At 31.9% G+C, this 23,766-nt stretch overlaps 1 protein-coding gene across 1 annotated transcript in view; it reads left to right on the top strand.

The window, feature by feature from the left end:
• Window positions 1-23,766, top strand: part of LOC136035788 (voltage-dependent calcium channel type A subunit alpha-1-like) — a 208,837-nt gene that overhangs the window by 173,019 nt on the left and 12,052 nt on the right. Inside the window, exons 7-10 of the mRNA XM_065717761.1 lie at window positions 12,654-12,755; window positions 15,130-15,153; window positions 19,635-19,719; window positions 23,360-23,487. Coding sequence (XP_065573833.1) covers window positions 12,654-12,755; window positions 15,130-15,153; window positions 19,635-19,719; window positions 23,360-23,487 — 339 coding nt within the window. The remainder of the gene's footprint in view (window positions 1-12,653; window positions 12,756-15,129; window positions 15,154-19,634; window positions 19,720-23,359; window positions 23,488-23,766) is intronic.

The raw sequence follows: 23,766 nt of genomic DNA, 5'->3' as shown, positions 1-23,766 counted from the left end.
ACAGCCTTGTCTGCAGATCTTGAGCATGGTGAGTGCCATGGTATTGAACCCTCTACAAGCCAGGGTCGCCAACTTGCACAGTTTTCGTGTGAAATACACTTCTTTTATCTCAGAGGGGAGGAGGAAGTGTGAAAATCACTCTTTTTGGGTGTTAGTTTTCATTCACTTTGAACCTCAATAGTACTTCGTCAAAATTGTAATTAATCCAAAGAACAGGGTTACCCACTTGCACACTTTTCATTTGAAAAACACTCTTTTATACCACAGAGGTGATACACAAGCTTTGGCAGCCGTACGCGTACAATTTTTTTGACTTGCACTCTTTTTGAGCAAAGGTCACTCTTTTTTTTTACCTTGATTTGCACTCTTTTTAGACGTCAGTGGTTGGGAACCATGCTACAAACAGTACCAGTGACTATAACCTTTGCTGAGAAGGATAAGGTCATTCTATTATGGTCTATTCTATAAGGTCATTCATTAGGTTATTTTATGAGGTCGATTCATTCTAATAGGTTTATTCATTAGGACATTCTATAAGGTCTATTCTTCTTCTTATGAAGCAGTATTGTTACAGGAGGATTCTTGTGTTTTAGGGGATAACTACCTAATTGTAAATTTGCAAGTTTCACAATATTTTAAGACAGCAATCGAAATATATTTGCTTTGTCTTTTCATTTTTTTTATTTTTTTTTTTTAATAACAGAAAGCCATCCTTGTTTGGTTTCTGAATTATTTTTTTTCTTTTTTCGTCTAATATTTTTAAATTAAAAAAAGGACAAAGAAAATTTCCTTTTATAAACATGACTTTCATTATTTGAAAGTTGATTAGAAAGTTTCAACATGACAGATGTCGATAGTTCCAATAATAACATCGTTGAAAACCATGTAAATAGAAACATTATTTATTGAAATCTTACGGTAATAATGAACTTCAACAATACTTCTGGGCAAAGACTCCTAAATAGATTCACATATTGTTTCATCAGGATCCTCCCTTTTATCGTTTATACTTTTCTTTTGCCATAATTGTTGAACAAATTGCAACCCTGAATTAGGCTTAATTTCCTTCCTTTACCAAACACCAAGTTCCATCGTAAAATTCATAATGATAATTTGAAGGAAAAAAAAGTAAAATCCTTTGTGAAAGCACTAAAGAGACTGAAAGATCTAGAAAATTCTTATTAGAAACCTAGAAAAATTAAAAGTAAAAAAACATAGAATCTGCAAAAAGATTTCACCAAGAATGGATTCATCACTAGGTGGGGTATACCTTTTGCTACCACTTCGTGTACTACCACTACATACAGTTTCTCATGTAATCTAGACAAATCACATGATTAACAAATTCTCCTGTTTGGAAATTTCTAAATAAATCTGAGAAAAAAACCTTATCCCCTTCTCCCAGAAAAGGGACTTGTCCAGGAAAGAAACCTGTACTGGAAGAACATATAAATTTTTGTTGGATATAATTCATTTAAAGAATTTCATTATGAGGGAAAATTCGGTCGCTGAATTTCTTTTTCTGTCTCTCCCTATTTCTCTTTCTCTATCTCTCTCTGTCTATATTCCTCTCTCTCTCTTTCTATTTCTCTCTCACTCTCTCTCACTTCTTCCCTTTTCTCTCTCACTCTTTCTATTTGTCTAAAGAATATTTCTTTTTGTATAGCTAGAAAGATGCTGAAAATGTGTAGGAAAAAATTGGAAAATTGTCCTCAGAACCTGAGTTTAGCAGAACAAGGTTAACTTTTCTATCAGCACTAGTTGCACGTAGGAATAAATATGTTGCACCGATAACACTATTAAGCTATTCCACAAGTTGGAGGCTTTTGCGCTAGTTCAAAAACCTTAAAATATTGCCTAAAAGAAAATGTATTTAGGTTTTGCCAAGTTCCTTTTTTAAGTGGGCTTTTAATCTCTTTTTTTTCTGGACAAAATTCTCAAATATACAAATCTATTGCTGTGAAAAGTCCATCACATACCAAATTATCTTGACGCTATAAGACATTTTTTGTATGGCTGAATGTAATATAATACCAAGTTAATGTGAGTAAATGGTGCACATAAATCGTGAAACTGTTTATTCCTAGTTTTTTTTACGTTTTTTAGTAGTGTAAATAGTCCTGTGGAAATACTAAGTTGATCCGATTTGTGTGCTCTAAGTTCTTGCATTTTTTCATTCCAAGTCCATCTTTTTAATAAAAGCGATATAATTTTGTATAGCGAGCAAAAAATTTCATATCAGAACTAAGCGCCAAAACGTGCAGACTCGCTGTTTTTTGTTCTTCAATTTTTGTTGGAACAAAGCATATTCATACTTGGAAACTGTGTAACCTTGGGCTCTGGGTAAGATCTTCTGTTTACTCTGGTTTTGAACTTCAAAATAACTTAAGAGAAGTTTAATGTTCGTAAAGACAAAAGAAAAAAATTATATATTAATCCTGCGTTACTCATTCGAAAAGGCGTAAGTGATCCACAGTATATGAGCCAGTCACAAGACAATTTGGAAAATACATTAAACCAAATTATGCGGAAAAATCAAAAGTAGATTTAATATTGATGTTGATTTCAATGCAATTGTCTCTGGCTGTAACGTTTTTCTTACTACTTTAATGTTACAATTTTCTTCTCGATTTTGCTTGCTTGAGCGTGAAAGTGCTTCAGAAATATTTTAGAATGTGCTGAACGAAAAGAAACTGACTTAGTAATCGATAGCCACGCCGTTAAAAAAAGTCTAATGTTTTGTTGCCATAAGCTAAAAATACAAACAGTGACCTGATGCAGTAGTTTCCGCCACCTGGTGCATTTCTCAGAATGCCGGATGTGCCAACCAGTTCCGCTACGCTTCGAAAACTCCTACCACAGGTGCCATAGTTCCCACAACTTGGAATAGGTCTGCCCCAGTAGGTATATTTTCACCACACTTGGCACACACCACATGGTGTACACGATTTCTGAATTTCGATGCCTTCTCAAGAAACGTAGAAAGTTGACTTGGCAGGATTTACTTTTGAAAGGCCCTAAAATTTTAGAAAATGAATAAAATTAAAAATCTGCAAATATATTTTAAAAACTGTAAATGTATAGGAAATGTAAGTTTTAAGTCCTCTTAGCTTGGGTGCATAAAATTCAGATTTGTGTCGATGTAGGTGTTTCCCTTTTCCCTCTGCATGGTCTTAAATTACTTTGCTGGGGGGGGGGGTCATCTTCAGTGAAATACTGTTTTCAGGATTCGGTGGCAGCGCGTTTTCTAATATGAAAGATGGTGCTGTGGGTTCAATTTGCTCTATCGGAAGATTTCCCTCTAGCGACTGTTCGCTATCCACAATTTGTCAAGTTAACATTGGTAGTCAATTTGGCAATTCAGTTTAAAATTGACAGTTGAGAAACCATATTGTGACAAGCCTTATTCAGTGCAATGCTTTGACGAATACTAGTGACAAGTTAAACTGAGTCTCCTCCAATAAAACAGTTTGGACTCGATAAAATACGAACTACTCCAATGGAAAATAATCAGATAAATTTAATTTAGTAATAAAACATTATACATTAACAAATTTCCTCTTTTACATTTGCCTTACTAATGAAATCATAGCAAACGACAATGTTATTTTACGATTTTGATGACGCATCGTGCCATGATCACGTGCCATCGTGATATATTTTAATGCTAGATTTATGCGGACCATGGCTTACAAAAAATGACAGGAAAAGGAAAACATGACAAAAATCACCAAAAATATTGTATTTCTTTACACATAGTCTCTCTTTATACTTGTAATCAACTTCTCAAATTCTTATTGTATTTTCCCACTGCCTCTATAGCCTACTATTTAAAAAACTCTCTCTAGAAAACCACTAAACGCAATTACTTCCCCACATATAAGAAGCTGCATCAATTTTTTTATTATTTGATGATGATGATATGTTTGTTTAACAACAATAACCATCTACAATCAAACCCACGTATTCTACCCCACGTAGAAAAAACTACATCCGATTTTTTTTATTATTTGATGATGATGATATATTTGTTTAACAACAACAACCATCTACGTTCAAACCCATGTATTCTACCCCACTTAGAAGAAGCTACATCCGATTTTTTTATTATTTGATGATATTGATATGTTTGTTTAACAACAACAACCATCTACATTTAAACCCACATATTCTACCCCACGTATAAGAAACTACAACCAATTTTGTATTATTTGATGATGATAATATGTTTGTTTAACAACAACAACCATCTACGTTCAAACCCAAGTATTCTACCCCACTTAGAAGAAGCTACATCCGATTTTTTTATTATTTGATGATATTGATATGTTTGTTTAACAACAACAACCATCTACATTCAAACCCACATATTCTACCCCACGTATAAGAAACTACAACCAATTTTGTATTATTTGATGATGATAATATGTTTGTTTAACAACAACAACCATCTACGTTCAAACCCAAGTATTCTAGCCCACTTAGAAGAAGCTACATCCGATTTTTTTATTATTTGATGATATTGATATGTTTGTTTAACAACAACAACCATCTACATTCAAATCCACATATTCTACCCCACGTATAAGAAACTACAACCAATTTTGTATTATTTGATGATGATAATATGTTTGTTTAACAACAACAACCATCTACGTTCAAACCCAAGTATTCTACCCCACTTAGAAGAAGCTACATCCGATTTTTTTATTATTTGATGATATTGATATGTTTGTTTAACAACAACAACCATCTACATTCAAACCCACATATTCTACCCCACGTATAAGAAACTACAACCAATTTTGTATTATTTGATGATGATAATATGTTTATTTAACAACAACAACCATCTACATTCAAACCCACGCATTCTACCCCACGTAGAAGATCTGCATACAAAAATCAATGTGATGCACCCAAAAATGGAAGAACATTGAAATCTTATATATTTTAGTGCTATTTATGTCCTCTAACATAAAAATCTCATAACTGTTTAATTTCAATTTATTTCTGTTTTTGGTAATAGTTCTCGCTTTTGATGATTTACAGGTTAAATTATTTAGCAAGTGTTTTTGCATATTTTTTTCCTGTTTTAAGGGTTTGATTAATATTTGATATTTTTGATCGTAAGCGTTATCATTTGTCTTTTCTAAAAATATTTATATTGTAGCTTACTCCTCATTTTTTGTGGGAGATGAAGAATATAAGATAAAAATAAAATAAAAACAGAATTAAATCATTCATCCTGAGAGACCTAAAAATGCTGATACTGCTTTTTGATTATCAGTTTTTTTGTTTATGCTTTATACGTATGCCCAGTCACAAAAACACTTTATATTTGCTTACTTAAAAGCTTCACTTATAAGCTCTCTGTCGTACATTAGAGGCTATTAAAGTATGTTTTAGGTCTGATCTTATTTTCCTTGAAAAATGGAGAATGAAAAGGAATTTAATTGTGTATTTGATCTTGAAAAGCACTTGGTTTCTATAGATGCAAAGAAGCCATTAAAAAGGATAGTAAAGTTAAAATCTTTAAAAGAAATATAAGACGATAGAATCGTTTCTCTACACAGTAAACAACTTTAACAACTATTGTCGATTATTTAAGAAATTAATTAAGAAAATTTCACAAATAAAGTTTTCAAGGAAAAGTAAAAAGCTACAATAAACAAAGGTTGAGCGTAAATAAATATAAATAATTTTTCAAGCATAAAACTATAAATCACATTCGATAGATAAATAAAACCTAAAACGAACAGAAACCAATATGAATAATCGAGTCAAACTAAAAAATAAACAGAAACAAAGAGGAATGGGGCTGACACACTTCGTGCCTTTGAAAGACCACAACAGAATTTTCATTTTCACTAAAAACAATCATTTTTCAACTGTGTTTTTATTTCTCATAATATCGAAAAAAAATCATTACCGTAACAAAGATCACTGAAAAAATGAATATAGATTGACAGTTTAATATATATACTGATATTTATTCTTCAGAGTCTTAATAATTTTTCATTTACATTTCTAATTTTTACATTTTTACCTCCTGCTTTATACCCTATTTCAGCCCTTGAATATCCCACCTGTATATCTTGACAACCGTATATCTGTATATCTATAACACTAAACCATTTTAATTAAATTCAATAGTAGCAGTAATAGAAGTAGCAGCTGTAGTGGCAAAGTAGTAGCAGAAATATTGGTAGCCCTGGAAGCTTCAGCCTAATACCCTAAGGCGTTGCTGAGGTTATGCTAATACTTCCCTTTGATAACCTACATATATATAATACGTTTTGAATCACTTCGACAGTATCCTCATCATTCCTTAAGAGTTTTACTAATATACTTAGAATTAACAATAGTAGCAGTCATAGTACCAGAAGTAATAGTAGGAGTATTGGGAGAAATGTTAGTGGTAACAGTAATTTTTGGTATTAGTATTAGTATTAGTGGTAAAGCATTAGTAGTAGTAGCAGTAATGGTATTCATAATGTGCCTTTTTAGTCTAGTTTAGCATCCCCTCTTCATGCCCTGATAGTTTCAACTTAATACTTTGAGCCATTTCTGAGATAGTGTCCGATACGTCTTTTTGATAACCTGTGTGCATATAGTGTATTTGGATTTAGCCCAACATCCTCCTCTACAGCTCTTGGAAATTGCACATTAAAACCAATAATCTTAGTACTAGTAGTACTACTAGAGGTAGCAGTAGTTATACTACTAGTACTAGTATTAGTAGTATACATATAATGCGTTTCTTTTAGTTCAAAATAGGCGTCGCCATGCCTTTGAAGATTCAAATTCTGTTTCAAATGGTGTTTTTTATTTAGTCCAACATCCCCCTAAACATTCCTTGAAAGCTTCATTTTAATACTCGTTGCTTCAGTGGTAACAATAGTCATATTACTAGTGGTAATAATAGTCATATTAGCAGTGGTAGTAGTAGTAATAGTAGTTGCAGCATTAGTGGAAGTATGTGCTAAGTGTCATGTTATCAACATCTCCCTTAACATGCTCTAAAAACTGAATGCCCTTTTTGGTTATTATAATCCTTACATTAGGTAGTAGTAGTATAAGTATCAGTTGTGACAGAAGAAAAGTAATAGTAAAAAGTAGTAGTTGTAGAAGTAGCAGTAGTAAAAGTATTGGTAGTAGTAGCATACAAATATTGCCTTTCGATTCGTTCAACATTCCCCATAACATGGAATGTTTCAGCCTAATGTCAAAATATATTCCTATGATGTTGCTGATACGCTCTTTCGAAAACCTGTTTGCACAAAATGCGCGTTTTGATTCAATTCGAAATTCTTCTGAGTGTTCCCTATTTGGCCCTACAGCCTTAGCCAGGTAGTATGATAGTAATTGTAGTAACGGTAGTAGGAGCATTAGAAGTATGTGTAGTCGTATGTATATATTTTCTTATCGTCAGTTCAAAGTCCCTTTGGTCATACCCTGAAAGTTTCAATTTATTAATTTATCCGTTCATAAGATATTAGTTATTCCTTTTTTTGACAGCCTGTAAAGCACCTAATGAGTTGATTTGGTGCAACTTTCCCTTCAATATTCTCGGAAATTTTTACCTTAATTGGTAAAATTAAATTGGTAAAATTACCTTAATTTTTACCCAAATTACTGCAATTTTCCCTTGAATATTCTTTGAAATTTTTACTTTAATACCCTTAGCCTTAGAAGCCGTCGCAATAGGAGTAATACTAGTAGAAGTAGTAGTGGTAGTAGTATCAGTTACAGCAATAGTAGTAGCTTTAGCTTTAGTGTGTACAAATTACATTGTAGTCCATTGATCATACCCTTCATGGGTATGAAAGGTACCACTTTAATACTCTATCCATTCCTCTATTCCAATCGATGAATTCTAATCCATTCCTGAGATAGGCCCTTTTGACATTCTGTACGAATATAATGTGTTTTTATTTATCTCAACACTCCCCTAAACAGTCCCTGAAAACTTCACTTGAATGCCCTTGGCCTTTTTGTACACTGACGATAAAACACGCCCCCTCTCTGATAACAAAATACTACATATAAGCATAGGGCAAATTGCGTAACTTCGAGTCCTCGACCAAGACCTGTGGGGATGGGGTAACATCCTCAGAGGTGTAGCTATTTGACCTTTTAACTATGGTGAACAAAATGACTATTTTAAAATTTTTATCCAAAAAACATGGGGGAAAAGGTGCGTGAGAGGGGGGCTGGTTACTCTCCAATATCTTTTGACTCTTAAAAAGGGCACTAAAACCTTCAATTTCAAGTCAATGAGCCTATTCCAGAGTTGTTATGACAACTCCTTCCGTACGAAGCGCTTTTGTGATAAAAAAAAAAAAAACGACGAATAAAATTATCTATGCCCACTTTGTTTCTTAGGCGGCACTATTGCACTGCCCACGAAAGTATCAACTTAAATAACCGGTTTAAGGAGAATCGTTTTTCATCTTCTTTTTCTTTTTTTTCTTTTTTTTGCCGAGCCATTTGTTTTTCTATTTTTTAATGAATATCTGAGAGTATAGCTTAATTGAGCATTTATTTTGATGTTGGACTAACTAAAACACAATTTCTATATGGAGGTTGTGAAATAGACACATCGGGCATATTTCCTGAATGGCTTGGGGCATTGAGTTGAAGCTTTCAGGGTATGTCGAGGGTTGAGGGGGTTGTCTAACTATTCAAAAAGCACTAAACATATACAATTGCTTCTACCATTAGTGCTACTGCTGCCACTGCTACTTCTCCTACTTCTACTTCTACTGCTACTTCTCTTAACATTACTACTGCCACTACTGCTGCTACTATTACTACCCGAGACTAAGGCTACAATAGTAATATATCCATGGAATGTCGAAGGGATTTTGAACTAAATAAAAATACAGTCTATCTAATGTTTCGGGGTATGTTGTTAGGAATATTGAACAAACCAAAGGTACTATATGCATACTACTACGATCACTACTACTACCACTACTGTTACTTTTACTACTACTACAACTATTACTGATACTATTACTTTTTCTACTTTTACTACTACTACTACTACTACAGCTACTCCTACCACTCCTACTACTTCCACTACTACTACAACTATTACTGTTACTATTACTGCCACTACTACTATTACTGTTAATACCACTTCTAGGGCTAACTGTATGAAAGTGTAACTTTTAGAGAATTTTGAGGGGATGTTTATCTAAATTATAAAACACCCTCTACGTAAAGTTTGTGAAAAGGGCGTATAAGTAATATCTCAGGAACAGCTTATACTATTAAGTTGAAACTCTCAGGTCATGTTGAAAGAGATATTAAACAAACCAAAAGGCAATATTTGAATACAACTACTACTGTTAAGGCTAAGGCTATAAGGGTGAAAGTTCCAGGGTGAAAGGGGATTTTGAAATAAATCAAAGCACACTATGTGTATGTAGATTGTCAAAAAGGCGTATCAGCAATGTCTCATGAACAGTTTAAGGTTTTAAATTTAACACTTGGGGTGTGTTAAGGAGATGGTTAAACCAAATCTGAGGAAACCATGTACATCCGGGCTGTTAAAATGGCGTATCTAAAGTACCGTAGGAATTTCTATGGGAATCCATTTAAAACTTCCATGGTATATTGAGCTGAATCAAAAGACAGTATGTGTATCCAGATAGTCAAAAGGATGCATCTGCAATATCTCAAGAACGACGAAGGGTATTGAATCAGGACCTTCGAGGCATATTAACGGAAATGTTGAACTATGAAAAAGAAAACACTATATGCATTCAAAGTTGTCAAGAGTGTTTACTTGCAATATCTCTAGAATTCCTAAGGGAATTATGTTGAATTATCAAATGTGCAATTATCAAAGCAACGCTGTTGCTTTGATTGACTTTGGTGTGTAATCAGGGTCTTAATGTGATGACGGTCAGGCCCATAGAAGCCCAAAATTTATGCAGTTTTTTAGTCCATTTACTTTAGTAATTTCTTACAATACAACTATAATCAAAATGTTTTGTAAAATTTTGTCCAATATATATAAAGCAAGCTTAAATCATGATTCTTAAAACGAAAAGACACAACTAAGTTTTAGAAATACTCCTTTCATTAACCAATAGAAAAAACTATGCCAATTAAAAAGGGACACAATATAAATTAACAGAAAAATAAAGAAGTACATGAAACCCAAAACAAGTTGGTTCAAAGTCAATATCGCTCAAACTGGAAAACGAAGATAAGTCACTATAGGAAAATAAGTGAAACCAAAGACCCATGGAGATGACACTAAATAATCAACTTACCTTAAAACGAACAGAATATACCTGAAACAGGAGTAGGGTTAGCACCCACCATATTTTTCAACTAATATTTTTCAACTAAGCCAGAACTTCAGTTGCCCTTTACTGAAAGCGTATACATACATATATATATATATATATATATATATATATATATATGTATATATATATATATATATATATATATATATATATATATATATATATATATATATATATATATATATATATATATATATATATATATTAGGCATATTAGCCATACTCCTGTTTGCTGCGTTTTCCGTTCAATTGAGGTTTAAACCGATCATTTAAATTTAATTTGATTATAATTTAACTTGAATGTTTATTATTTTATGACGTCAACCAAATTTTATAAGAGCAATTAAATATTATTTAAGTAAACCATTTTCTAGGTTTAATAGACTTCTCGAATATAAGGAGTTTGGGATTGACATTGGAAAAAGGGCTAGGAAGCACAGTGGCGGATCCAGGGGGTAGGAGGGACCGCGACCCCTAAAAATTTTCCTTGCACCCTCGTTTTTTTCTCTCTTTACCATATTTTTTTAAACTTGTTGATTTGTTCAGTTATTGGCACCCTTGTCACATTTGCCCCCTCCCCCCTCTCAAGATTTTGCTCTAGATCCCCCTTCGGGAAAGCATTAAGAGAGGGTCAATGTAACGAAAAATTGACTCCTTTCATTCATTCCAGTCAAGTACACGGGGAGTAATGCGGTAAGGACTAGGGTAAAAAAGACAGGGCTACCACCTGCTTTCCTTGGGATGAATGTGGAGTCTTTGGATTTTCCTTATATTACCAAGCACTGTTGTTTTGAATAATGGCTGTATGCCCCACAACAAAATAATTTCCAGGCTGAGTTTAGCTTAGGTTTATTTATTCAAAGAAATTATAATATATCACTCATTTCTGGTTGTTCCATTCCCTCAGAAATCGCTGAACGAGGGCAATTCTACTAGAGCCATGTAGGCGTGTGAAACTTAATATTCCAATCTGTATTTCACAGTAAATAATTACATAAAACAAGAGAAAAAATAGAAAATTAAATAATGTTCAAGATTAACAGATTAGTTAAGTTAATATACAAAATGAAAACAAGAGGGAAAGGGAATAAAATATAAAAGAAAGTAAAATTAGAAGATTATCACAAAGCGGCTTATAATTAAGTAATTCATCATGTACAAACTTAATTGTACATGTCCCAGATCACATAGTTTTTCACTGTTCATTTTCACTGTCACAAAGTTTGACAAGTAAGTGCCATATTGGTCTATCTTCAGTAACTTTAATCTCCTACTATTATTTATCCCACTATTGCCCCCTAACACCTGAATTAAGGTCATAAGACAACACCTGTTTTGAAAAGGCTCCATTCACATTCAGACTCAGATCACACAATTCAGATCACAATTGTGAATCACAAAATTCACACTCAGACAAACACGACCAAACAGGTTTGGTCGTAATCGATGATGCTTGTTAGTCAGCCCTAAACATGAATGCCGTTAATATTGCGTTCCTCAGTCTTTCGTAGAACTGACCCCCTGTTGAACTGACCCCCCTGTTATTAAGCTGCTGATCCCCTGTTGAACTGAACCCCCTGTTATTAAGCTGCTGATCCCCTGTTGAACTGACCCCCCTGTTATTAAGCTGCTGTATATGCTTGAGGCTATGCTAAATGCTTGAGGCTTTTAGGGATATTCATATCTTGGCTAGTTTGAAATGATTTATTACTCAATTCATTTATTAATATAAAATACATATGATTATTAATCTATTAGACTGCATTGAACTTTAATGTGTATTCATACACATTCTACGAGACAGTCCGATATAATTCGTCGTCCGCTTGCTATTTCCCGTAGATCTCAATTTTCTATTCTGCATCTAGGACCCCATGCATGGAATTGTTTACCTACGACTTTGAGAAATATGGATAATTTTCTTGAATTTCGGCGGGAATTAAAGCTATTTTGCCTTAATATTTATGGTTTTGATAGTTGAGTGGACCTCAAGTGGAGCCAAGATGTTGGTTTTGATTTTGGTGATACTGGTAAAGTGGTCTTAGTTTCTTTTTGTTTTGTCTCTTTTGAAGTGTAATTCCGTTTCGATTGAAATGCAGGGTAATTGATTTTTTTTTTCTTCTTCTTTTCTTTTCTTTTTTCTTTTCCTTTTCTTTTCTTTTTATTTTTTTCTTCTTTTTCGTATTGTTTTTATTTGTATGTGTATTGGGGTTGTAAGCCCAAACAAGCTTTGCTTCGGGCCATTTGCTTGTTTTGTATTGTTATTTATATTAATAAACCCATCTTTCTCTCTCAAATGTATTAAATATGTTTCATATGTAGCCAGAAGGCGTGCAGCTGCAAAGCGAAAAAAATTAAAACATCTTGGCAAAAGTAAAAGCACAGACACTGAAGACGAAGACAATGAAGAAGAAATAGAAGAAGGTAATTATTCCATTCATCTTTTTATTTTATTTTTTTTTAAACTCTGGTTAAATTTTGATGTTTATACTGTTTGGGATATCCTCATTTGGTCTAAAATTAACCTTAGAAAAAAGGATTGATCTCGAAAGATACAATTAGACACTTGAAAAAAAAGAGGCAAATTATTAAAAATTATATTTATAATCATCAGTGTTCATACTATCATTTATACCAATGCAAAAGTTTGGAGAGTGTTAAAAATCTGACCCTGTTTTTTTTTTTTTTTTTTTTTTTTTGAACCAAACATATTATTCCGTTTATCTGAAAACTCTGTCCTATCCTTTTAAAATCTAATTGGTTTTAAAACCTTTTTAAGTTGAAAAATCTCACAAATAGAAAAACATTTGTTTCTCAAAAATTTGCATATTAAAATTTTTTGCATGAAAAAACGTTCTAGATAGGTCACGACTTTTGGACAAATTATTTAGAGCCTTAGTTTCGAAAAAAAAACATTTTACATATGAATAACGTAACATTCATATGTGTTTCTAATCATTCTGTTGCATTTATCAATATTTACCAGCCAGATTAACACTGTGAGTAGCGCATCAAAATCTTATCCCGGAACGCTGGTTTCGCGTAAGTCGAATTTTACATTGGAATATTTTTTTTTATAGATCTTTTTTTCCAACAAGGCAATTTTCTTATGTATGACCTCCAAGATACTTGAAATAGTTATAATGAATTTAGCAGAGATCATCATCTTTGCTAAATATATTACAAACACGTCACAATTTAATTTGATTGTCAATAGTACAGAAAAATTTCTCAGCATAAATATGCAAAAGCTTTTGCCGAATAAAATAAATTAAAAGCCGTGAAAAAAAACGGTCTTTCTTTTCACCGAGCACAGATCGGTCTCACCGTTTTAACTCTATAAGGAATGATAACGCATTCCTTATTAATGACATTTGCAAAAAGGGCATTTATCTGATAAAAGGGCCGAAAGCCCCATCATTGTGTATTTACCAACAACTTTTCGTTGATCGCGCGGATCAATTATAAAATTATTTACAAGTTATGCAATAGCAGAAACAATCTGCATAAAGGAGGTAAGACAATAGTAGACTTAAAACCTTATCCAAGAAACCCAAAAGAAATCGCATTTTAATGGTTGAATTTTCTTTTATGTCATTCCTAAAATGTATTTTGAAGGTAGCCCAAGACATGATTTTGAAAACACTTGGCAATATAAATATTGACGTTAGTGAGAAGATTCTGGTACAAAGTTTGGTTCTTTGTTGATGTTTTTCGTTCGATATTTAAGCAAATATCTAGCAAAAATCTAGCAAAAAAAAATTACCAGGGTTGTACGACAGTTTCTTGAGATGGTATAACACTCCAGGCTAAAAAATTTGTAAAGTGTAGAAGGCTTGTTTTATTGAAGATGAGGATAAAGATATAAGTCCCCATCTTCTATTAAAATGTCTCGACGAAAGGTACTTATAACGTGCATGCGCATGTGTATTTTCTAGTATAGTCTAGCCAATCTGAAGAAATGACTTGAAAGTTTTTTTTCTAATAGAGCTGAAAAGTTTTTGAAGGCCTTTACTTTACAACTATCCCATAAAAAACAAAAAACAAATTTAGAGTTTTGCTTTACTTTTTGGATCTTCCTAAAAACTGAATTTTTGGGGGGCAATTCTTTTCAGTCATTAATGCAGCCCTGGACTAGACCATCACCCAGAATTATTCTCCACATTATTAGCAAATAAATTGCCGGAAACTTGAAAAGTAGTTATAATTAACCATTTAATGATTCATCGTATTTTTTTCAAGCGAACGTTTTCAGTTGTTTTATTTTTTCGTAAATATAATTTATTGACGATAACCGTGGTCTCTGCCCTCTGCCAGCATCATTTGTCATATTAATGGAAAATTTATAGGCAATAATCTGGCTACAAGGCATTATATATTTATATTAATATACATTTATAATTCATGAATAATTTATTAGATAATGACTGGCTTCAATACTTTCAAAAATAATCCTAACAGTTATAATGGATGGAAAAAGCTCTGGTATAATAGGAAGTCATTTAAAGTCTCGCGGTTTAATCTCTTTTGGAGTTAATATAAAGTTTGAGTGAAATACTGTCTATTTAATTTCTAAAACTTAAATAATGGTTTTACCACAAGAACGAATACAACATCCCAGTCCTACATATTTGATCAAAAGATATTCAGGTCAAATAAAACATTTCGTCATAACTATTAGAAATCATGACATAAAAACCATGATATTGGCCATGTGACATTTTTTTTTCATCATTGGGCTTCCTTTAAGTCCATAATTAGATAAACTAACTTTTATTTACCTTTTTTACCTTTACAGAAATTCCGAAGAAGAAACTCAGAGGTAACAAAACACGCGTGTGTTTAGATTAGATTTAGATTAGTTTGGATTAGACTAGCCTGTTTAGATTAGATTAGACATGTGTGTGTTTATATTAGATTTTGGTGTGGGTAGTAGAAATATAGTTACTATAGCTGGTAGAAGCAGTAGTATTTATTTTTATAAGGTTTTGTAAGTCCGTTACGGACCATATCAAGTTTGGAAAAAGAAACCAGCCTCATAGCTGTAAACATACTGTCACCGGACTTCCTCCTTCGGTAATTGTTTTGTGTGGCTTTTAATGAGTTTCTTTTAAAGCTTCTTATTTTATAATTGGTACCTCTGCTTTCGAACTGTTTACCAAGAAAAAAATTCTCTATTTAGAAGACAAAAAAAAATTAAAGAAATAGCACTCAAGCATAGACTATATGCAAATTGAAAAAAAATACAATGTGTTAATAAAAAACATTTCCCAAGAATTAAAAATAATCTGGTGTTCAATGTACCCCTTATTCAACTTTATTGAAAGAAAACACTTGAAAACACTTAACATACCAAGGACACGAAAAAAAAACATTTTTGGCCTTCTGGGCCCATTTTAGGTCTGCTTAAAACTGAAAAACCTTGATATTGTAGCATTTTTAGGGCATTGTCACATTTTCATCAGTGTTGCCACATGGAACTATGAAATTGGATAAGCAAAATTTTTAGATAATTTTATTATACTTTTTGTCCAAAAAAATTTGAATATCAATAATCTGTTGATTCCTTAAGACAGCTACACATTCAAAGGAAAGTTCCACCTTCCTGACATGGTCGATGCCGTTTGCTTCTAACTTTGTTTTTTGTTATTTTTTACCCATATTTTTCCTTTTCCCGTTCAGTACCCCCTACTTCCAATGCGGTTTGCTTCTACCTTTGTTTTTAGTGATTTTTTACCCATCTTTTTCCTTTTCAAATTCAGTACCCCCTACTTCCAAAAACTACGTAACTTCATAAGATCTTTTTTCTTATAAGAAAATTGAATTACCAATTCTCTTTTTTAAGCTATTTATATTGTGCAAGTTACCACTTAACAAATTAATCGAAAATTATTTAATTTTCACAGTCCTTGGTACTCTAAATCAATACTGCTAAATATATTATGGTTGAATAATAATAAATAGAATGTAGTTGTTGTCACATATTTTACTCTCCTGATTGACATTCGAATATACTTCTGGAACCCATTAAATTCGAATTTAGAGGAGCGTTTGTAGTTTTGGTATGTTTATGCTAGTATTTCTAGAACGATAGGAAAGAGACTTTTCTTTGAAAACTCACAGACTAACTTTATTTTCTTATGTACTATGTCTCTGTATAGCTATATTTTTTTTTAGTTGGTTTTGGTCTATTTTTGATAAGTCCCTTGTTAGGCTTAAAAGTAGTTTATATGATTTTAGTTTGGCTGTCTTTTTGATTTTGTGGCTTACTAAAATCTATTCTGGCTAAGTAGCGATAGAGACTGAAAGAAAATGTGTATACCCAAGCTATCAAAATAGCGTATATGCTTTATATCAGGAATACTTTTGAAGCTTTTAACAAGGCGGTTGGAACAGCTTTAAATTCAGCCCAATAAATACACTTATGTCTTTTAAGGTATTAATATTTTCTGTCAACCAATGATTTAATTAAATTTTCTTTTATATTTTTTTTTGTTTTTTTGTAGTCATTACAAAATCACTAACTAATTCTTGTTTACTGAAAAAAATCACACCTTGAACAATGGCTTTGATATTCAGCCACTTGATGGACAACTGAATTACTACATTGATTTCACATTTTTTTTCCCCCTTTTTTATTTTTTCATGGATTGAAGTATGACATGCTTCTCGTGAATGTATATTATTGTATTTTTGTTCAAATATTGCTCTAATTAATTAATAAAATAAGGACAAAATATGCTGAAGTAGAATCTTGAGTTAGAGTTATGCTTGAGTTAAAAGCAATATGCTTGAGTTAGAAATGTGGATGAGTAGAAATACACATTTTTGTCATTCACCCCCCCCCCCTGGGAATGTCCTCTGATAACACCATATTTTGTTATGTATGTAGGTCTACTATGGTTAATTGTCATTTTCTTCTTTCAGGGTAGGGAGCATAAATACACGGAGCATGAAATATGTGCATTTGTGTTGAATGCATGGGGCTTTTTGTTCTGCGATAAAATACCAATTGTGGTAGAAAAAATATGTTTCAAATTTTTAAGTTTCAGTTTTAAATAATTACGTCGTTAATTTTATATCGTCGGTAGTTGCGTCGATAAGTAATTACATTAATTATAATATATTTAGCGCAATTATTAGCTTTTTGCTGTTTTCGTGAGAGGGAGTAAAGAGTGAAGCTCTGAGCAGAAAGGGGTGGTGTATAAGTGTGAACAGTTGAGGGTTGTTGTTGAATAGTTGAGGGTGTGAACAAGAGGGTTTTGTTCTGCGATAAATTAAAAGTAGTAGAAGAATAATTAGTTCATATTAATTTTTCATTAATTAATTCAAAAGCTTTCATTAATTTTTTCATTAATTAATTCAATGACTTTTTAGGAGGTAAATTGTATTTTTTTATCGAGGGTTTTAAATTAATTATGTAGAATGAAGATTAATAAAACTGGTATGATGATTTCTTCCTGTTGAAGTGGTAAACAGATTTGGTAATAAGTGAGTAATTATATAAGGGTAATTTCTTATGAGTATAATTAATATGAATAATTTCGAATAATTACCTTTTCGAATGGAAATAAAAATGGATATAAGGCCAACGTTAATACTGGACAAAACAAATATAATATTTGTTTATGTTTATTTATACTTTAAATATTTTATATATTTTCAAAATATTTTTAATATACTTTATATATTTTCTGGAAACAACCCATTCCCTGCTTCAGCGCTACGCTCACATTTTCTGAGCCAAAATGCAAACGAAACAAAGGGTATAAAAATAAAAATCTCATTCTTACCCAATCTTATAGAAATCCACTCTCGATTGCTATTTCTTTATTTTTGAGTCTTTGTTACGGCAGGCTAATATGGTTTACAAAACTATTAATACTTCTAAATTCGTATTATTGGCTATATATTTTCTATATAGTTGAAAATAATGAAAATACTTTCTCAATGAAAATCAAAGAACAAATCTGAACTCTAAATAATAATAAAGTATAAAATAGCTTCTACAATCAAAAAATTATAGAACTACAAGTATAATTATAAATTAGGTTCTATAAATATCAAACTTACATTGATCAGATGTTGCTTTGATTGACGGTATAAAACCTATAACGAATTGAAGTTACAGTGAAGATTCACAGTGAAGATTAAATTCATAATAAAAGCAATATAAATTACCCCGGGTAAGTTTGGTTTTGCTACGCTTCTTAAATTCCTTACAAAGAGTATCATTTGCACTTTACTGAAAACTGAATAGATTTTTTAAATGTAATTTTTTGAAGCCAAATTTTATTCAAGTTAAAAGTATTAACTTCAGAGAAAATATAGAGCGACAAAAATAATGGTTTTTAATTTATTGAAACCTAATCAATTGCCACAACGCTTCCTTGGGAATTTTGTTTTCCCTAAAAACTCGCCAACAATTTTGATTTTCCTTCTCTTTTTTTAAATCACGTTTCCTTTGAAGTTACACAAGAGAAATCCAAGTTGGTATTAAGCTGCCTAACTCTCTGCGACTATTTAACATTTTCTCAATCCCCAATAATCGAAGTAACAAACTAAGAAATAATCAATAGATTACAGTCCACCCCATCCTCCTATATAGATACATGGATGAGGATTCCAAAGTTTTGGGGTAAGATTCCATAAAATAATATAAATCCATCCTTAGCCATGTATCAATTCATTTTTGCAGGGATAACTCATGGATTGCATTTCTCCATTGAAGGTATGAGCACAACCTCCCACCACCTTCACAAACCTCCCAGTTTAGAACAAAATCTTTAAAATTGTGTCATAAAAGCAATGTTTGATCCTTTCGAGTTTTAGGGAGGACTTTTTATTGCCTTATTTGTCGTGAAAACTTATTGGAAATGCGTTAGTACTTCGTCTAATCTCAAGGACCAATCCTCTCCCTCTTTCCTTTGCCCTTAAAACTGAGTCCTCAAAAATCAATTGCTTCGAAATTTACTTTCTAAAAAAAACTTTTGCAGAGCTGACTCATTGATTGCACTTTCCCACTAAAGGTATTCTACCAACCTCAAACCCTTCCCCCTTTGGGCCAAAATCTTTTGAAAATTGAGTCATATAAGTAATGCTTGATGCTTTCGAGTTCTAGGGAGAATAGTACACGATTGTCTAGGGTTACTTTTTTGTTATGTGCACTTCTTAGCAATACGTTATTACTTTTTCTTCTCTGAGGGAGCCAACCTTACCTCTTCCTTTTTCTCTTAGAAAATAATCCTCGAAAATTAACTGCACGATATTCTGGTTTCCTAAACTTTCAGATCTTTATTACAGGTTTTTCAAGGGCTTCCTATTTCAAAGCAAAAGTGAAAAACAAAGGTGCCTGTAAACGGTTCTGGAGAGCAGAAAAGCGCCTGAGGTAAGCTCTTAATTTCAATGCTTTCCAAATTTTTAACTGCCAATTAGTAAAAAAGCCAGTTGGAAGATATGTATAAAAAAATTACCGTAGTGCCTATTATTTAGCGAAGAGCGGTGAAATCTCTTCCTCTCAAGCTAGATATTGCGAAATCACAGTCGCCCTTTCCCTGAGTGTTTGAAGTCGCCCCAACAACAATGAAACAGAACAGGCTATATTTCTCAAAACTATAAATTTGGAAATGCTCCATTGCAAAAATTTTTGATTCATTGATATTTTCATTTTCAACAACTACATAAAACAATAAAATAAACATAGCTACTACTTCTGGGCCAAATGGAAATACACCCCTACCTTTAATTGGATTATTTGACCATTCTAATCTAATTGTGTTTAATTTCAACTTGTTTCTCCTCAAATAAAACTTATGCCGTTCCTGAGTTTTCGGCTCCTAAAAATACCGATGTCATAAATATTCAGTTATTGGACGTATTAAACAAAGAAAATAAAGGATGTAATAAATAAAAATTAAATTAAATAGTTGAGAAAAAGCGAGGATTTTTCTGCCAGTAGCAAAATATGAAGACGACAACCAAGCAAATATAACTTTTAACGTTCCTGAGTTTTCAGTTCCTAAAAATACCACCACCATAAGTATTTGGTTATCGGACGCATTAAACAACGAAAAGAAAGGATGTAATAAATGAAAAATAAATGAAATAGCTGAGAAAAAACAATGATTTTGTCAGCCAGTAGCAAAATATGAAGACGAAAAACAAGCAAATATAACTTTTACCGTTTCTAAATTTTCAGTTCCTAAAAATACCACCGCCATAAATATTCAGTCATCGGATTTATCAAACAAAGAAAAGAAAGGATGTAATAAATGAAAAATAAATGAAATAGCTGAGAAAAACGAAGATTTTGTCAGCCAGTAGCAAAATATGAAGAAGAAAAACAATCAAATATAACGTCTACCGTTCCTGAGTTTTCAGTTCCTAAAAATACCACCACCATAAATATTCAATTATCAGAAGGAAAAAAAAATCAAGTGCTGAAATCAAACGAGAAAACTGATCATTGACATAGCAACTTGATATAGCACATTTCTAGTTAATATAGTAAATATACAGCCAATACATACCATTGGCATAATAAAGCGGTTATTAGTAAATATATATATATATTAATAATTAGATATTTTGGTATTTTGTAAAAAATATTTTGTAAATATTTTGGTATTTTTATAAAATAGGTATGTTGTTTAAATCCACAAAGTTTATCACAACATGTAAAATAGAAAAATTCATACACGTTCAACAATATTTCCACCTCCACTCCCCTATGTGTCACTCCCAATTCATTACATTTTGCTTTTTTTTTATTTCACTGTCTGTTGATCCTGTTACGTAAATGAAATACTTATTTCACCCCTCATTGCTATTGCAATTGCTTACAATTTCATTTATAATACTAAATACAAGTAGTAACGATATATATATATATATATATATATATATATATATATATATATATATATATATATATATATCTTATATTTTTTCCAAATTTTCCAAAAATTTCCAAATTTTTTCCAGATTTTCCAAAAAATGGAGAATCTTATATTTTTATTCACAGTCAGATAGTACGAATCAAAATTTTATATTTTCACTACTTTCATCATTCCTGGCATTGGTATTACAATTATTGACGGAATAGTTGTTGCTATCGTTTATAGTTTATAGTTAAACAGTTTTTACAATATACTATCTAGATATATTTGAGAGATTCTTGGGCTCATTGTCTCTCTAAAACCCTATTCTCCTACTATCACCTATCATCTATTACCCTATCAGCTACCATTTATCAACTATCCTACTATCACCCAAGTTCGTAAAGCGTACTTTAGTTCGATATGTCGTACTTTTGTTCGACCTATAATTCTCCAAGGAAAGGTTAGGGATTAATTATCAAACCAATATTGTTTAATTAATTACCTTTAGTTATTTTCAACAAAATTTTTATTAAATACAATGCAGGTAATTGATTAAATACTTAAATAATTAACCTTCGAGCACTAATCTGAAACTCATTATCTTATTTGAAATTCAATCCTCCAAATATGATGTTTTCTTTTCAACTGAACCTAAAATTTGAATTTAAAGTGTTTGTGGTCTTATATTTCTGCAGGCACCGAATTTAGAGCTCATTTGACTCTAGCTAAGCTTTCAGAGTCACACCATTGATCCCCATTACGAAACCAAATAAAAAGCGAAATTAAGACTCAAACCCCTGTTCTTAGGATTTCAAATCCAATGCGCTAACCCCTCGGCTTGGACGATTCTCATTGATAAGTGAAAGGAAAATTTGGCGTTCAAGTGAGAAAGTTTATTTTAAGAAGCTATAACCTAAACGCTGTATTCAAAAATCCAAATAAAAAATAGACGTTTTCCAACCCTTTTCTGGGTAGTGATGTTCATAGGATCTTCTGTTCTAGTTGTTGCTTCTATGTTTGAAGAATCCAACAACTATTGGCAGAGGTTGTTTGAACAGAAAATCTTCAATGGACAAAGTCATGAAGCTACCCCAAAAGCCTTAAAATTTTGTTCTGTCTTTGTCCAGTACATGGGTGAAGATTTAAACCCCTTTATTTTGCTGGAAAATACTTCCATTGTTGCCCCCCGTTAAAGGTCTCATTCAAATTTTCAGAGAAGCAGTCGAAATTAAGAAAGATATGTATAAAAAATTAACCCTTAATAAAGATACTGGAGAAACTTATTTGCGTCCATTTATAATGAGCTTGCAATTCGTTTTTTTTAACATTACAAATATTGCAACAAATATTGTGGCTTGTTGTTTTCTTGTCAAAGTAAATCTTTTTTCTATATGCGAATATTTTTCTCATTTTGATGAAGAAGAATTTTACAAAATCCCCACCCCCCTGCAAAAAAAAACAGTGAACAATTTTCTTGAACTTTTAGAAACGTAAAGGCCTACAAGATAAGAAATAGAAAGAAAACATGAGAAGCGAGAAACACGTTATTAAGGTGAATTGTCGTTTTTTTTATCAAAGTGACCCTATTTTCTTTACGCCTATATTTTTCTCATTTTGACGAAGAAGAACTTTACAAAAAAAAGTGAAGATCTTTTTTTTAACTTTTAGAAACGGTAAAAGGCTACGAAAGAAGAACTAGGAAGAAAACATGAGAAGCGAAAAACGTGTTATAAAAATGGCTTGTCGTTTTCAAATTGACCGTTTTTTCTTTATGTATATATATTTCTCATCTTGACGAAGAAGATATTCACGAAATCTAAAAATATAGTGAAGAATTTTTTCGAACTTTCAGAATCGGTAGAAGGCTTCAATCTGAGAACTAGGAAGAAAATATGAGAAGCAAAAAACGCTACATAAAGCTTGGTCTAGTGTGATTTTTTTTTTTTTTTTTCATAGAGACCTGTCACTCTAGAGAAAAGTCCATTGACCTTTCTCAGTTTCTGCTTTAATGCAGAATTTATCCTTTACTATATAGTTATATATAGTAAGAATATAGCATTATTGTATATAAGTATAAAGTATAGTATATATTGGTTGTATATAAAAATATTTTTTGCGTTTATTATTTGGCTATCTTTTTTTTTCCAGATTTAAAATTCGACACACTGTGAAGCAGCAATGGTTTTATTGGTTTGTCATCGTTTTAGTATTTTTAAATACTGTTTGTGTGGCTGTAGAACATTATGGTCAACCAGACTGGTTAACAGAATTTTTGTGTATGTACATTCATATTTTATATTTATATTACCAGAAAACTATGTTACTATAAAGCAGCAATGGCTTAAGAAAGGAATATAAAAAGCAGCAAGTTTAAATGACCAGAAAGCTGCATTTGTTTTATTTGTTTTGCGTCGGTTTTAGTAAATTTCTTTTAAATACTATTCGTGTGGCGATAGGACATTATGGTCGCCCAGAGTGGTCAACAGAATTTTTGTATACGTATATTCATATTTTATATTTATATTACCAGAAAGCAATTTAACCATAAAGCGGCA

This window comes from Artemia franciscana, chromosome 14 (assembly GCF_032884065.1).
Source record: "Artemia franciscana chromosome 14, ASM3288406v1, whole genome shotgun sequence".
Classification (NCBI taxonomy): domain Eukaryota; kingdom Metazoa; phylum Arthropoda; class Branchiopoda; order Anostraca; family Artemiidae; genus Artemia; species Artemia franciscana.
The sequence above is the reverse complement of the archived record's forward strand: the minus strand, read 5'-3'. Positions and strand labels throughout refer to the sequence as shown.